The sequence below is a fragment of the Lutra lutra genome, chromosome 11 (assembly GCF_902655055.1).
Source record: "Lutra lutra chromosome 11, mLutLut1.2, whole genome shotgun sequence".
Taxonomy (NCBI): domain Eukaryota; kingdom Metazoa; phylum Chordata; class Mammalia; order Carnivora; family Mustelidae; genus Lutra; species Lutra lutra.
The window spans coordinates 103,727,049-103,744,532 of NC_062288.1; the positions used below are offsets into that span (position 1 = coordinate 103,727,049).

The window sequence follows — 17,484 nt, forward strand, 5'->3', positions numbered from 1 at the left end:
CTTTAAAAGCTCATAGAAAAAGCATATTAAGAGGTAGTGTTTCCCAAAGTGGATCTGGGGACTGTAGTCATTCTGTATCCCATCCCCTCACAACTGCTATCTGTGAAACTGTCAACAGTATTAAAGGATCAGGATTGTCCTTCCATTCCAAATGAAATTAAAACCTATTCGACTTTCAAAATCCATTGTTTCCCTGAATTGTTTGACCATGAAATCCTTTTTTTCTTTTGAACATCTGTTAATGTCCAGTGAAATTAGATTTCTGTGACCAGACTTTGGGAAATGCTGGGACAAGGGAGTCATTCTGTGAGGAGAGGTTAAAGGTTTGAGATGGGAAAGAAAGCGAAAAGAGAAATTATCCTTCTATGTAAAGGTAAGGTTTCTGAATGTTAGAACAAGAATGTTGAATTGTAGTGATTTTGATGGGCACTCTGAGGGAATTTCTTGGCTTTCTTGACTATGAAGCTGATTAAAGTCTGGAATCAGAGACTTTTTATAGAAAGGTTTATCAGTAGCTTTTTTTTTTTTTTTTTTAAATTTTAGGTGAGGGCTCTTATAAAAAATTGCCTGTCATTGGGACCTGTTGTCCACATGGGTTCTGTAGTCTCTTGCTTTAATAGAAATACCATCATTAAGTCTTTTGAAAAAAAGACATCTGTAATTTTTTCTCTTGATAATATTAAGATTAATGGCTAGTGAACAGGTATCATTCATGGTTAAGGTATACCTACTTTTTGCACTAGACTGACAAAAATTTGACTCTGACTTCAATTACTTTTTTGAAAATGGAGACAATCTAGATTTGAGAAACATGGCTATTTAGCTATAAGAGATTAAAGTCAAGATTTTCTTAGGATCATAATATAACAATAACTGTAGCAGACCTTTCCAGATTTAACATACTGACTGTAACTTCAATCTTTTGCAGGTATGATTTTTAATGAACGTGATCAGGAGTTGAGAGACTTGGGCTATCAGAAACATGCCTTCAACATGCTTATCAGTAATCGCTTGGGCTACCACAGAGATGTGCCGGACACTAGGAATGCTGCGTATGTTTCTCAGTGGTTTATACGGCTGTGTTTTAATGACCATGCTTTTAGTGGCATTATAGTAAGTTGTGAGGGTGGTGTTACTAAATGCATTTAGGCTTCGTCATTCAGGATACTAGAAAACTTCAAGACAGATTTCCACTCCTGTGACACTTGAAGCTGGAGATTGTACTAACAGAGTTCTGGAGCTTGCTCTGTCTCTTTTGAAATTTAAAATCATAGGGAAAAGGCTAGAGGTATTAACTGCGTCTAACTAGATAAACTTCTGAGCATAAATTTCTTTTAAATGTTTATTGTATTTGTGGAAAAGGAATTAAAAATCAGTGAAGAATTTTACTCATCTCACTTTTTTGTCTTCATTGTTTTCGGTTTTTTTTTTTTTTAAAGATTTTATTATTTATTTGACAGAGCTCACAAGTAGCAGAGAGGCAGGCAGAGAGTGAGGAAGCTGGCTCCCCACTGAGCAGAGAGCCTGACGTGGGGCTTGATGTGGATTTGATCCCAGGACCCTGGGATCATGACCCGAGCTGAAGGCAGAGGCTTTAACCCACTGAGCCACCCAGGCACCACTGATTTTGTTTCAAAGGCTTTTCATTCATGTGGTTGGTCAATTAGTCATTTCACAGGCAGACGTTTTTGAGCACCTTTGTTTTATAGACACTGTATTAGGTCTTGAAAATAAGTAGAGTAAGACATAGTTCCTGGGATCACAGGCCTAGTAGGGAAGATAGATGAGGGAACGGGTAATTGTGGTAGTGCTAGAATGAGGGCTGTGGTAGGAGCTGGTGTACTGGGGACCCTGAAACCAGAGTGATAAGGGAAGGCCTCCTCGAGGGTGCTGGCTGAGCAGTGTGCAGGGGACCACTCCGTGCATGGGGAACAGATTGAGTCATGACACCACTTGAAAAGGTACTGGAACCATTACTATGGCCACAGCGGGGGAGTGCCAGGAGACTGGAGGTAGCCAGGGTCCAGATGTTGGAACACTTTGTATGCCATGCAAAAGAACATGGAATTCTGGATTTTATTCTTTAGTTAGTGACTTTTTATTATTGTTGCTTGAAGCCATCTAACCCTTTTTATCACACAGTTGCTTGATAGAATCTTGATTTTGGTTATATCCTAGTTTACTCAAATTTTTTCTGTTATTGGACAAGAAATAAAACTCCTTTTTTTTAAGATTTTATTTATTTATTTGACAGAGACCATAAGTAGGCGGGGGGCGGGGGGCGGGAAGCAGTCTCCCTGCTGAGCAGAGAGCCCGATACGGGACTCGATCCCAGGACCTTGAGATCATAACCTGAGCCGAAGGCAGAGGCTTAACCCATTGAGCCACCCAGGTGCCCCTCTTTCTTCCTTTTGAATGTTCATTGTGGAGAAGCTAAACATGAGCTTATGAATACTGCATTAAAAACTTGTAGTGATTCCATACAAATAACACATTTTTATGTAACCTCTGTACCAAAAAAAGAAAAAATTTTTTAAATGTTAATCTAAAAATAAGCAAAGTAGCAGGTATTGGAGAGAGTAGTTATTAACAAACTATAAAACTCTTGAGTATGATACCAGTGTATCCTTAAATGCTTTTTTTTTTAAAGATTTTATTTATTTGACAGAGAGAGCACAAGTAGGCAGAGAGGCAGAAGGAGAGAGAGGGGGAAGCAGGCTCCCAGCTGAACAGAAAGCATGATGTGGGGCTCGATCCAAGGACCCCAAGATCATGACCTGAGCCGAAGGCAGAGGCTTTAAGCCACTGAGCCACCCAGGCACCCTCCTTAAATGCTTTTTAAGAAACTTCTGTTATATTGTAGGAAGGAGTCTGCGCAGGAGGCAGTTAATGTTTAGTGAGTAATGACCTAAAAGGTTGAACCTTTCAGGACATCACATCTTCTCATATGTGTCTTCACAGATGTAAAGACAAGTCTTACCCTGTGGACCTGCCAGTCGCTAGTGTTGTTATCTGTTTCTACAATGAAGCCTTGTCTGCCTTGCTCCGTACTGTGCACAGTGTCCTAGACCGCACACCAGCCCAGCTCCTTCATGAAATCATCCTTGTGGACGATGACAGTGACTTCGGTAAGGGATGTTGTAGCTGATACTGTGGGATCTGGGCTGTTGATCACGGTGGGATTAGAATCAGCAGCATCAGCTGACAGTTCAGATAGATGTTGGGTAGGACCCTGGTCCCAGCAGGTGCAGGGAGTCGGCAACAAGTAAGTATGTTTGTTAATTAGAGGATAATTTTTTGGAAACAGCTTTGTGATCTTTTTACAGACTGTGCTACTTAAGTTTGGCCCTTGAAATTTTTCCCTTGGCCTACCTTTTGAAAAAAATTTTTCTTTCAAAATAACTATAGATTAGCAACAGTGGGTTACAAAGAGATCCTGTTACCCCTTCACCTAGTTTCCCCCATTGGTATATCTAACAGACAGTGACACATCAAAACTAGGAATTTGATTGTCAGTATAGCGTCTGTGTGCAGTTCTGTGTCATATTATTCTGTGTGTACGTTTCTGTAACAAGCACTGTGATTAGGATAAAGACTACTCCACGACCACAGAAATCTCCCTTGTGCTACCTGTTAATATTCACGTCCACATCCCTGACCCACTCCATCCCTAATCCCTGGCAGCCTTAATCTCTGTGATTTTGTTTCTTTCTCAGTGATTTTGTCATTTTAAGAATGGTTACATAAATAGAATCATACAATAAGTGACCTTTCGACATTGGCTTTTTTCTCTCGGTATAACACCTCGGGCTTATATTCATCTAATGAGTCTGTTATATTGACTGCCCCAGATAAAAGCAGATTGCATTGTGATCGCTCTTAGATGATCTCCGAATGCCAGTGTTTTGTGATTCAGTATATATATTATACAATTTTTAAAAATTTAATATTGAAGTATAATTGTGTTAGATTTGTTTTAGTTGTATAACGTATTGATTCAACATTCTATACATTACATTACTCACCACAATAAGTATAGTCACCGTCTGTCACCATTACAGTGTCAGTACAATATTATTAACTATATTCCCTCTGCTCTACTTTTTATCTCTGTGACTGACTTCTTTTATAGTTGGAAATTTGTACTTACTTCAGTTCAACATAGACTTCCTAAGAATGGTTTCATGTACACATAGGATGGAAGGCTCTTTATTTATGCTACTCACTCGGGTCTCAGCTATCTTGAGAGATAGGTTGTATCCTTTATTTTATAGAGAGGAAATATTAAATAGTCTCAAGGTCCTTTAGCTGTTAAGTGGTAGAGCTGAAATTAGACCACCGGTCTGCATAGCTCTCAGCCTCTGCTCTCTTCATTACAGCAAGCTGTAGGAGTACATTGATGAACTGGATGCCAGTTACAGATTTTTCACTACTCAAGAGTTTATTAGCACCTCTTATCAATAACAGGGTTGGTCTACCAGTTGACTATATAAAGCAAGGAAATGTACACTGAGCCCATTGGGAACAAAATGCTTAAACTTTGGCATATACTGAAATAGCACAAGAGAAAATTTAGAAAGGTTAATAGAAAACAAAACTTAATTTCAAAAAAGAATAAGAAACAAAGATTGTCTAAATACTAAATTGTAGAATTTATGGTGTTGAATTTTTTTTAATCTGTATTTTGTTTTTCAGTTTGTAGTTATTTTTTTTTAAAGTGATAATTCATAATAACTTACGATGGTTTATCTACTAACAATGGAAAGAATTAATAGATATTTGAAGTTATGAAATTTAAATGTAAATGAGCTAGAATTTATAAAAAATATTTAGTGTCCTTGGAAGATACTAAATTAATAAAAGGACGTATTTACTGCTGTTACTGTATAATTCTTGGTAGGAGCCATAGAAGTTGTTAAAACCAGGGGCACCTGGGTGGCTCAGTCGTTAAGTGTCTGCCTTTGGCTCAGGTCATGATCCCAGGGCCCTGGGATCGAGCCCTACATCGGGCTCCCTGCTCAGCACGAAGCCTCCTTCTCCCTCTCCCAATCCCCCTGCTTGTGTTCCCTCTTGCTATTTCTCTCTCTGTCAAATAAATAAATAAAATCTTTTTTAAAAAGTCATTAAAACTGTTCTGAATTGGAGTAACAGTTAATTTCAAACAAAAGACATACCTTATTTTGGTTTTAAATCTGATTTAATGCAGTCAGCGGAACATTCATTCACTCAAGATAATCATTTCAAACATTCTTTATGCAAAGCATTGTGCTAGTTGCTGTGGAAATATGAATAATTCTATAAATTAAGTATTCTTCTTGGCTAGTGTTTCAACTCTTACCCTTCATTTCTTTTTCTTCCTTAGGAGATAAACCATAATTTTTTTTTTAAATCAGCAAAAGATTCTGTAATACTTGATAATTTGTTGCTGCAAGTATCAGATACAATCTTAGAGTAGCTCTTAAAAAAGTCTTTGTATATGTCTCTTGTTGTTTTATTATGACTCTTTATTTTCAGATGATTTGAAAGGAGAACTAGAGGAATATGTCCAAAAATATCTCCCTGGAAAAATTAAAGTAATAAGAAACACAAAGCGTGAGGGATTGATTCGAGGAAGGATGATTGGAGCAGCCCACTCTACAGGTATAACTTCCTGTTCTCTTCTCAGTGGCGGATAAGTGACAAGGGCTTTGTCCTTGGAGCCTTTCTTATTGTGCAGAGATCTGTGAAAAGTGATTTCTTAAATGGGCATTGTCAGCAGGAGAGAGAAGGCTTGTGTTCACTTTGGAAAGGGTTTCTTTCCAAAGAATTTTGTATTTCTTGGGACAACAATGTTGTCCCAAAATACAGACTCCAGGGAGGTGAGCTCTAGAGTCCAAACTGGTCTTTTTTCATAGTGGTCCTTATTAAAAATTATTGCTGCTCATGTGGGTCTGTATCTTGTTTACTTATATAAGGAGAAGAGTAAAGCAAAATGTATCTGAACTTCTGTAATTTTTTTTACTTTAATTTTTTTGTTAAAGAGTTACTTATTTGAGAGAGTGAGCGAGTGAGCATGCAGGGGGAAGGGGCAGAGGGAGAGGGAGAGAGAGAATCTCCAGCAGACTCCCTACTGAGCACAGAGCCTGACACAGGGTTCAGTCCCATGACCCTGAGATCATGACCTGAGCTGAAATCAAGAGTCAGATGGCCCCTCAGTAGACTGAGCCACCTAGGCACCCCTGTAATTTTTGTCATACAACATTTAAAATATGTGTACTCAAACTGTTTGATTTGAATTAAGCCAGTAATTCTTAAGTTCAAATACATACCTCTGGTGATAATGCATTATGATTTTTGTTGGATAAATGGACATGATACTGAAAATTGACTTACCACAGCAGCTGGCTGGCTCAGTCAGTAGAGTGTGTGACTCTTGATCTTGGGTTGTAAGTTCAAGCCCCACACTGGGTGAGGAGATTACTTAAAAAATAAAAATAAAAAACAATGAAAATTGATTTATAAAACTATAAAGATACTTTCTTTAAAATTCTCAATTCTTCTGATTCCATCAAAGATAAAGTCTCTATTAGAAATCTATCTATAAGACATCTCCAGCATATACTTACCTCCCCTTTGAAAAAGACAGAACGGTGCACCTGGGTGTCCTAGGTTAAGCCTCTGCCTTCGGCTCAGGTCATGATCTAGGGTCCTGAGATCAAGTCCCATGTTGGGCTCCCTGTTCGGCGGGGAGTCTGCTTCTTCCTCTCCCTCTGCCACTCACCTCCTCCTCATGCTTTCTCTTTCTCGTTCTCTCAAATAAATAAATTAAATCTTTGGGAAAAAGTATCAAATTTAGTATTTTGCAGAAAATATATCTGGTTAGTTCTCAGTTACATGGTATTGAACCATTGTATTTCTCTTTATGGTTACCTCTGTAAGGTTGGTGATTCTGATTTTCATTTTTGATCTTGATAAAATTTCCTTTTAAAATAAATTTATTTAAGTTAAATGATTTAGTTTAAAAACAGTAGGTATATAATATTGTAAGTAGTGTATGGATATGGGAAAAAAATAGGAAGGTAATTTGAGAATTCCAGAACTTGGGGTGTAGGGGCTTGATAAAATCATTGTGATTCTTATTTTACTAGCTAGAAGAAAAGGTACCTCATTGGCTCATGAAAGCCACTACAGCTGACCAGGTTGGACAATTTAGGAAGGAATGGCGAAAAATGGAAGAAGTGGTGAGCATGTGGCCACTGAGTGGTGACTTCAGAGGAGAAGGGAACCCATGTCACTGGCATGGCAGAAGGGGTATATCTTTCTCTCACTCCTGAGAGAGTTGCTGTGTTGTAGCGATGATCACTAAGGTCATGTTTCTGTGTCACCAGCAAAGACAGTTAGGTTCTCAGGCAGGGAAATGTATACTAAAGTAGAATTTTTTTTTTCTTTTTTTAGAGAGAAGGGCTGGCAGGGGTGGAGGGAGAGGGGAGAGAATCTCAAGCAGACCCCTGCTGAGTGCGGAGCCCAGCTCGAAGCTCCATTCCCAACCCCGGGACCATGACCTGAGGCGAAGCCAGGAGTCGGTCACTTAACTTACTGTGCTAACCAGGCACCCCTAAATTTAGAAATATTTTGATCGCAGTAAGTGTAATAAAAACATTTACACACAAGTGGCCACTGCCCTTGTACCGCAGTCCATAGCTTTCTGTCTGGAGAAGAGAATTGTTCCTATGAGACTTTGAATCTTCTCACTGAGGAGAATAGGGATTAATTTATACATGTTTCTCAATCCTAGCAGTACACTTGAGGCAGACTTCCTGGCTAGAAAGTCCTCCTCTCTTCCTGACTGGCGTAGAGGAATGGTCTGACCGTTGGGCTGGAAGGGAGGCGGGTGTATTTCACACCGTGAACGCAGCATCTCAGGGAACTAGCAGCCGCCCCTGAATGGACTGCTGTGACCTCTCAGGTCTGCTGCTGTTTGCCTCCTCAGGAGAAGTCCTGGTCTTCCTGGACAGCCACTGTGAAGTAAATGTGATGTGGCTGCAGCCCTTGCTGGCTGCCATCCAGCAGGACCGGCAGACCGTGGTGTGCCCTGTCATCGATATCATCAGCGCGGACACGCTCGCCTACAGCTCGTCCCCTGTCGTGCGGGGAGGTTTCAACTGGGGGCTTCACTTCAAGTGGGATCTTGTTCCCCTTTCTGAGCTCGGAGGACCAGAAGGAGCTACTGCACCAATAAAGTGAGATTTCTCCTCCAGATAGGAAAAATTCCTGTCAGTACTTCTTCAAAAGAGAAAAAATATTTTAAAGAGAATCCCTTCTTTGCAGGGAGCAGAAGTGGTGGCTTAATTTGTCCATTGGAAATTCTTGAATGCTCACTGAATTTTATGTGCTGTGCCAACTTCTAAGGAAAGATTTGTGACCTGGGAATTATTCATGTCCTCAGGATGTATCACTTAGAAAGGCAGACAGATCAGTATCTTGGGATAATTGTGCATAGGATATGGTAGGAATACCCCACGTGCAGTGTTTTTTAATGTTGGTTCAGCATGGTTTATTGCCTTTGTCATTCACCTACCTTCAGTTCTTTGCTAGTACGAGTGGCGCTGTGAGGAACATTTGCTGTGTAAGTGTTTTCTGTAATTGGGATTTTTAGGATGGATTTCTGCTTAGTACAGTTACAAGTCACAGTGCAGAAATTATTTTAGTTCTCATTCATATTCTCAATATTACAAATCTGCTTATGTATTTTTTTTTATTTTTTTAATTTTTTTCGACAGAGAGAGATCACAAGTAGGCAGAGAGGCAGGCAGAGAGAGAGAGGAGGAAGCAGGCTCCCCGCCAAGGAGAGAGCCTGATACGGGGCTTGATCCCAGGACCCCGGGATCATGACCTGAGCCAAAGGCAGAGGCTTTAACCCTCTGAGCCACCCAGGGGCCCCTGTTTTTTGTTTTAAATTTCTCATGTGGATTTCGGAGAGGTTTGTCTGTGTTTCTACTTTTTAACATTCTTGGACCTATAGGTTTTTTTTTTGTTTTGGACATGTTTTTTTTTACCTGTGACAAAATTATGTAAAAAGTACACATATGTATATATGTATGATGCACACAATTTAATACATGGTTATAATATGAACACCCGTGTAGCTACCACCCAGGTCAAGACACAGCATCCAGATGCCCCCTGTATCCCTGCTCTGGTCACAGCCCCTGGCCCCAGAGCTGTCATTACCCTGACCTGGTGATCATTTCCTCACTTTCCTGTAGTTTTACCATCTCTGCGTGCGTCTCTAAACAATATAGTTTAGTTTTGCCTGTTCTTGGACTTCATATAAAATGAAGCCATTGGACTCCTTTTGTCCTTGCTGCTTTTACTCAGTATTGCTTTAAAAAACTCATCTGGGTTACAGTGTATGGCTCTGCTTTATACAGCACTGAAAGAGGGTCATGTTCTGTTAATATATCATTAACTTACCCAGTTTACTGTTGGTGGGGAGGTCGGGTGGTTTTCCATTGTCTTTCTTTAAAAAGACAATTTTACCCGCGCTGTTACTCCCGCGTTACAAGAGGGAAACAGGTTGGAGGGCATGCCTCTCTCTACCTTTAGGAGGTGATGTTTTCCCAGCACATCAGGTGGCTCTGCGGCTGGCCTGTAGGGGCTTGCCAGCTTCCTTTCACCTGACCCAGACGTGGAGGGGAGACCTCCGCTGGTTCCTGGGGGCCGATGTGGTCTGCTGGCCGAGCGGGGCCGACTTCTGCTCTCTCGGGCTTCGTGTGAGAATCCGCTGCAGTTCTGCTAAGCTCAGTGTCAGAACCTGGGCGGGTCCCGAACCCCCTCCCCGCTCTCAGGCAGGGCTGCATCCGGGGACTGTCTGTTTGGGTTTCCGGTCTCTACAGCCTCCTGTCCTGTGATTGGAGGCAGACAGTGGTGACTCTGATTTTGTCCTCCCGGACTGTCCATGGTGTTCTCTGTGAGAAGGTAAGGGCGCGCCACGCAGGAGGCCGGTAGCCCGGCTGCTGCTTGCTCTCCGTGTTTGTGCTCCCGCCCGTCTTGCCCGTTTCACCGTCCTCATGGGCATTGGTTTTCATCGTTTAATTTTTAATGCTTTTAATCACAAACATGTATTCAGTAACAAAATAGTATAGAACAACTTTTGACGAGGAGTGACCGACCGCCTCTTTGCTCCCTATTCTCAGTCCACCTCCGCGGAAGCTAACTCGTACACCGTGTTTATTTCGGGTCTTCTGTTTTGCTGCTTTCACTCTAGATGAACAGATTCCTCTTTTCCCGTCAAACTGATTTTAGGTCCTTTCTGTGGGAAAAGTGAAAATTTTGTTCCTTTAGGTCACTGTCTTCTGCTCTCCGGCGTGGCGGAGTAGTATGGGTGTTTCTGCAGCAGCGATAGTTCCTCCTGGCGCTCGGAGAGAGCCGTGCCTGTGGGCTGTGACGGCACCGTCTGAACCGCCGCCTCGTGCGACGAGGACAGAAGCACTCCTTCCTCCTCCTGCCGCTTTCCCCCGCTCTTCTCGCCGTTCTTCTGTGCGCTCTCGCACTTTTAGGATATTAAGGCTGCTAACTTTTTAAGTTGGATGTTTAGATTTTTTAAATTTTTCATCCTTTTTCCCTTCCTAATGTATGCATTTAAGGAGATAAACTTTCTAATCATGGTTTTAGCTGCATCCCACAAAGTACTATTTTCTGTCATTTATTTCAGAATATTTTCATTGTAATGGCTTTTCTGACCTGTGGTTTATTTAACAGTACCTTCATTATTTCCCAGACATATGAGGATTTTATAATTACGTATTCCTAGCTTAGTATACACTGTGATTAAGAAATATTCTGTATGATTTTAATTCTTTGAAAATTGGTGAGATTTGCTTTACGGCCAAGCACATGAGTAATTTTTGTAAATTTTCCTGTGTGCCTGGAAAATTTGTGTCTTTTGTGGTTGTTAAAAATGGGATTCTGGGGGTGCCTGGGTGGTTCAGTGGGTTAAGGCCTCTGCCTTCGGCTCAGGTCATGATCTCAGGGTCCTGGGATCGAGTGCCGCATGGGGTTCTCTGCTCAGCAGGGAGCCTGCTTCTCTTCCTCTCTCTCCCTGCCTCTCCGCCTATTTGTGATCTCTGTCTTTATTTTTTTAAAAGATTTTATTTATTTATTTATTTATTTATTTGACAGATCACAAGTGGGCAGAAGTTCTTCTTTGTCAGAAGGGTTTTTCAGAGATGCATAAATTTGGTTTCTTTTTTGACCATATCTATCTGTCTGCGAAATTTTGCATCTTGTCTTTTATCCTTGCATATTTTGAGTGGTTATTTTGAAGTCTCCGCCTGATAACTGCATTATTTGAAACCCCTGCACATCTGTTCCTCTTGTAGATTCTCTTCTTTCATGTGGTTTATCTTCCTAATTGCCTAGTTATTTATTTGTTTGGTTGCTTATTTACTTTTGTTTGGGGGCAGACACTGTCATGAAAAATTAAGGAAATACATTCATACCTGAGATGGTGCTTTCCTCCCTGCAGATAAGTTGTGCTTCCCTTCTAACAGGGAGCTTGGGATGCTGAAAGACACCATTGCCTTAGTTCAGTTTCAGGAAGTGAGACAGCTGGAAGCTGAGCATGTGTCTGTCTGAGGGCCAGTCTCCTTCAGCTTCTCTCATTAACCATCTCAGTCTTGGCAGTATTGACGTTTGGGGCCAGATACTTCTCTGTTGTGGGCTCTCTCTTGTGCGTTTTAGAGTATGCGGTAGTGTGCTTGGCTTCAGACCATGAGTTGTGAGTAGAAACCCTCCCCCACCCCAACCACTCCATTGCAGCCGCTAAAAATGTTTGTGGACATTAATGAAAGTGTTCGCTTGGGGACAAAATCATCCCATTTGAGAACTACTGGTCTAAGTCAGAGTTCATCTGGTCTTTACTTGATAGGCCCTGGAGTCCAGTTTTTATCCCACTGTTCTGTGAGACTGTCAGAAGGAATTAATTCAAATCAAGTGTATTTCTAGTAACAGTGTTGTAATTTATAAAGTATTTTTGATGCTTAGAAAAGTAGCCCTCATTTCCCAGACATCTAGTATATCATTGGCATCTAGAAAATTCAGTTATGGGGCCCAGCTCATTCCCTGATGTTAGATAAAATGTTTCATAATAGTTAATCTGGTCTTTATTAGAGGTGTTCCAAGGGTACACTGAATTTTTTAAATAACAAAGATGGTAGATAATTGGCTCTCTACAATTGGTACAGTAATTTTTTCCTTTTCTAGGTCACCTACAATGGCCGGAGGATTGTTCGCCATGAATAGACACTATTTCAATGAACTTGGACAGTATGACAGTGGCATGGATATCTGGGGAGGAGAAAATTTAGAAATATCATTTCGGGTAACTTTTTCATGTTTAACTCTGTGTAGTGGAATATAATTTTCATCTACGATCTCTTATTTTCTGTAAGTTCTCTTTGATTATCTTTGTTAACAAATTGTCTTTAATGAAGGCTACTTTATCATAATCCGTGATGGAGATAATATCCATTCAAAGTGTGGAAAGTATTTAAGCAGCCTTGTAAGAATTTAAAAGGGAAGGTTGTAATGAATGGTTGGGTATAATTTCAGATGTCTAAATGTGCATTTGCGGTAGAGTTTTGTTCTTTGCCAGTTTATGAATCTTACTTGCTAACCCTGGACACATACATTAGGGTGATCGGATGTCCCTGATTGCTCAAGACTGTCCTGGTTCACACCTGTTCTCCCAGGAAAATTATTAATAGCTCCCATTCCACTTTCAGAAGTAGCTAGCAGAATACTTTATATATACAAGTCCCTCCAACCCGAGAAAGGAATTAATCTCCTCTCCAACTGCTGAAGTTGGAAAGATGGTGGTATGGGTGGGGTCTGGGACTCAGGGAACTATGGAAGTGGAAGACAGTCTTTGCAAGGGGCAGAATGAGGGCAAGGGAAAGAACTCGGACTTCTCCGTACCAGCTGATGTCCTCACTACCCACCTCCCGGCTCTGGGGCTCCATAGCAGAAACCCCATCCACAATACTGCAGTATGTTGTGCGTGTATCATTTTGTATTTTTACGATGTGTTGACTATAGCGTTTTAAAAAAAGGTAGTTTTTCATACATAATCTTTAGAATTTTAAAGTTGAAAGAAATAAGATATTGTTCAGTCTGACTTTGGATATAAGGTAATGGAGTTCCACAGAAACTAAAATATAACTGTATAAAATGACCCAGATGGCCAAGGGCAAAATTTACACAAGAACTGAGATCTTTTGAATCTTAATCTAGAGTTATTCAGTGTATTTATTTCTCTCTATATATATACATGTTTTGAGAAGGTGCCAGTAATGAGATTAGAGGACCAGCCAGTAATCATTCTTTGTCCCTAAGTCCTGAGGATCAAATTCCTCGATCTGTTAAAACAGCAAAGCACGTGGTAAGTGTGATTTTAGACACAGGGCGGTGGAAGAATGGCACGCTACCTTAGAGTTTGCTCTTTTTAATCATAAAGATAGAATTTTTTTAATGTACCCTTTCACTTTCTTGTATTTGGTAGTTACATAAAACATCTTGAAAAGTCTTACACCTATCTGATAAAGATTAATTTCATGAAAATGCATACATTGATTTCATAGCAGTGCAAGGCAACTATTAATACATATTTTGCTTCTGACCAGATTTGGATGTGTGGAGGCAAACTCTTCATCATCCCTTGCTCTAGAGTCGGACACATTTTCCGAAAAAGGCGACCGTATGGTTCTCCTGAAGGCCAGGACACCATGACCCACAACTCCTTGAGGCTGGCGCATGTTTGGTTGGATGAATACAAGGTGAGATTAAGTTACTCTGCTGGAAGGGTCTGCTCGGCTCTAGCTCCTTTGCAGACAGCTCTGGTTACCTGCCTTTTCACTCTGGCACATTTCTGTGGGACAATCTATGCTTTAGGGCCATCCCTTTTGTACATTCTTTTCCTCCCATTTTTTGTTGTGACCCTTCTTCTAATTTTCCAAATGACCACTCTGTAATAGGAAATACAGCCAACATAAGAAACTCTCTTGTCAGTGTCTTTATTCCTCTGACTCCCACAGAACGTGGCTCCTTTTCTTTGCTCCTTGGGCTTCACTGTGTCCCAGTCTCTCCACTTTCCCCGTTAGGCTCTGCACGTGTAGTAGCACTTTCTCTTTCTGCTGTGATATTTCCTTTGTAACATCTTTATTGAGGTATAATTCACAAGTCATTTTATCACCCCCAGCAAGAAACTCTGTATCCTTCAGCCATCACCCCCTCATCTCCTACAGCCCCAGACAACTACTAGTCTACCTCCTGACTCTCTAGATTTGCCTATTCTGGACCTTCCTACAAATGGAATCCTACAACACATGGTCTTTTGTGACCACCTTAGTAAGCATACTGTTTCCAGGTTCATCCATATGGGTACCATGTAGCATTACTTCATTCCTTTTTTATTGCCAAATAATATTCCATTGTGTGATTACACATTTTATCCATTCATGAGTTATGAGAAATGCTACTGTGAACATTTGTGTACAATTAATTTTTTTAAACATGCATTTGAGTGTCTACTGTATACCAGGCTCTGTGTTAGGTTTTGGGAAATGCACTGGGCATGGAGGTGTGTGCTGTCGGGAGAAGATCACTGCATGGGGAGCAGAAGTGGGAGCTTGTGGTCATGCGTCTGCCACACTGCATGTTTCCTCCCTTCTCCCTCGTCTAGACTCCAGGCTTGTTCTCCGTGTTCCTCAGCTTTGAGTCACACTGTCTCCCAGCAGCTCTCAGAAAGTGGTTCCCAGACCCATGTAAATGTTTAGCAGGGCAAAGCTGTTGTCATAGGCAGATAGCACAGTATTTGCCATTTTCCCCTTGTTGACCTTGCACTGATGCTGCAAAAGCAGCTGAGTCGTAGAAATCATGATGTTAGATCTTGTGCTCCGAGTGCTGTGAGACACGCTGAGTGTGCAGAAAGCACCTTTTGCTGTAGACTGAAACACGTGGTTGTTTTCAAGGGAAAATGCGTGCAGTTGTTTGAGCTGCATGTAGTTGTGAGTTAACTAGTCACTTTTCTCCACGGAGTACTTTTTATGTAAAAGAATGGCTCACAAACCACAAACCATGGTTATTTATATTTGGACATTTGGCGCACATTCTCAAAAATGAACCAGCTGAGCCTCTCACTTCAGCTGACTGCATTTGTTGCAAGTGGAAAACTCAGTGGAAAACTCGTATCGATCCCTGGGAGCTTGATGGCTTCCAGTACTTAAATGCTCTTTTGATGAGATTAGGAATATTTATGAATATAACTTTTTATATTATATAGTGACGTTTGTCAATATTTGGAACTTCACCACCCAGGGAGCAGTGTTTTCCAAATGACTAAAGTATGTTGGTATAGAAATCTTGGTTGGGGAAAAGATCCATTCAGAGAGCCGGATAGAGCAGTAGATTTTAATGCGACTTACAAAAAGCTCAGTGATACAATTTAAAGGTTAGTTACAGTGTGGAATATGAAAAGTTAGAGTTTTTGGTAAAATATCAAAGAGGGGCGCCTGGATGGCTCAGTTGGTTAAACGTCTGCCTTCGGCTCAGGTCATGATCTCAGGGTCCCTGGATCGAGCCCCGCATCGGGCTCCTTGCTATGCGGAGGGTCTGCTTCTCCCTCTCCTGCTCCCTGGCTTGTACTCTGACAAAATCTTTAAAAAATATATCAAAAAAGAATAGTCATAATTCTCTGAAACTATTAAAATATCCCTTGCATTTTAAATTATATATTTTCATACACTCAATTTTTTAAAATCTGTTTAACCAAACATGACAGTAACAGGTTCACATGCAGAAATGAGAATTCAGCTTTCTTTTTAGCCAAACATTGAAAAGATTTGTAAAACTGTAAAGCAATGTCACTGTTCTCACTACATTTTTTGTTGCTCTTCAGAGCACATTTATGTTGATAGGTAGTTATTTTTAACAAATTAAATGTTTTAACTTTCCATATGGTAAATACCAATAGATAAACTCACACAAACAGAAGCTCCTTGGACCCAATAATCAATTATCTTTGACACTCCAGAATCCTGACGGAGTCCGAGAACTGCCGGTCTCACACGTCGCCTACCTCATTGATTCTGAGATCACATTTTACATGTTTTGTCATTTCTGAAATAGGGACGTATCTTAGAATTTAAGATGTCATATTGTCAGTGATGGACCCAGTTGTGTGAAAAGTTTATACTGACATTTTTCGGCAATATCAAGAAAACACTGGCATGAAAAATAATTTGCTGATAATACTCATTTTAAGCAAAAAACCTGTTCTCTTATTTTTCCTTTTTCTTTTTAAAATTTAGGAGCAGTATTTTTCCTTAAGACCTGATCTGAGGACCAAAAGCTATGGAAATATCAGTGAGCGTGTTGAATTGAGGAAGAAGTTGGGTTGTAAATCATTTAAATGGTATCTGGATAATATTTACCCAGAGATGCAGATATCTGGGCCCAACGCCAAACCCCAGCAACCCATTTTTATCAATAGAGGGCCCAAACGCCCCAAAGTCCTTCAGCGTGGAAGGGTAAGGAAGTAATATCAAAGTATTTCATGAAAAGTTATATGATTGCGTAAATGACATTTTAGACTTAGAGTATCATTTCAGTGATAGACTTTAGCTTGCTTCTGTTGTGTTCTTTGGGTGGGACCTTCCTCCACTCAGGTATTAAGACTTTAGAAATGTTAGTATCTCCGCTGTTACTATTAACATCCTTAAAGAGTGCGTGACTTCTGTAAGTTACATGCTAGCTTGCAAGAAGGTGGATATAAATAGGAACAGACCAGTAAAGGCGCTATAAGTCAGTATGAAACTCATTTGGCAGAACCAAGTCCCAAAAGGAAAACAAAAGGAGAAATGGGGCTGGTCTCTTCTGTTGGGCCAAAGCTCTGGGAACCGACCCCAGAGAGCAAGTGGAAGATGGTGGCACAGCCTTACGGCTCACACCCTGGGGGGCTGAGCGGTCATCTGAGCTGCGCAGAAAGCCCACAACCTGCCACATCTCTGTACGTGTTCCCTTTTGTTTCTGAAGGACTTTGTTCACAGTTCTATATCACATTTAAATTTTAGGGGTCTAGTCATAAAATCATACCTTTTTCCTGAGTCATTTCTTAGAATCTGCTTTCTGAAAGTAAGCTACTCTTTCTGAAAGTAGATACTCTGATGGTTGTGGGGTTTTCTCTTCTTTTGTGTTAAGAAGGTGGCACCCCGTAGGATCTTTCACGATGGCAGCTTTCCTCCGTGACTCTTCAGCTACAGAGCTTTCCCCTTCTTTTTATGAGATTACAAACAAAGTCAAGGTGTTTTCTTCTTAAGTAAAAATGGACAGAACTGGGGTTTGTCCATGTAGTGGAAACCCTTTCCATTATCCTTCCCTTGCACGTCCAAGCTCCTTTCATGCACCAGTCCTTTACCCAGGCTGGATACTCAGTTCCTAATCTGTGTT

The 17,484-nt window shown here is 40.8% G+C and overlaps 1 protein-coding gene across 4 annotated transcripts in view; it reads left to right on the plus strand.

Annotated features, from left to right (window-relative positions):
* The window catches only part of GALNT11 (polypeptide N-acetylgalactosaminyltransferase 11), a 53,534-nt gene that overhangs the window by 32,541 nt on the left and 3,509 nt on the right, over positions 1 to 17,484 (plus strand). For all 4 annotated transcript variants that reach the window (XM_047694424.1, XM_047694423.1, XM_047694426.1 and 1 more), the window contains 7 exons: positions 929 to 1,052; positions 2,962 to 3,128; positions 5,515 to 5,640; positions 7,970 to 8,219; positions 12,244 to 12,361; positions 13,662 to 13,814; positions 16,347 to 16,565. In XM_047694424.1, coding sequence (XP_047550380.1) covers positions 929 to 1,052; positions 2,962 to 3,128; positions 5,515 to 5,640; positions 7,970 to 8,219; positions 12,244 to 12,361; positions 13,662 to 13,814; positions 16,347 to 16,565 — 1,157 coding nt within the window. The remainder of the gene's footprint in view (positions 1 to 928; positions 1,053 to 2,961; positions 3,129 to 5,514; positions 5,641 to 7,969; positions 8,220 to 12,243; positions 12,362 to 13,661; positions 13,815 to 16,346; positions 16,566 to 17,484) is intronic.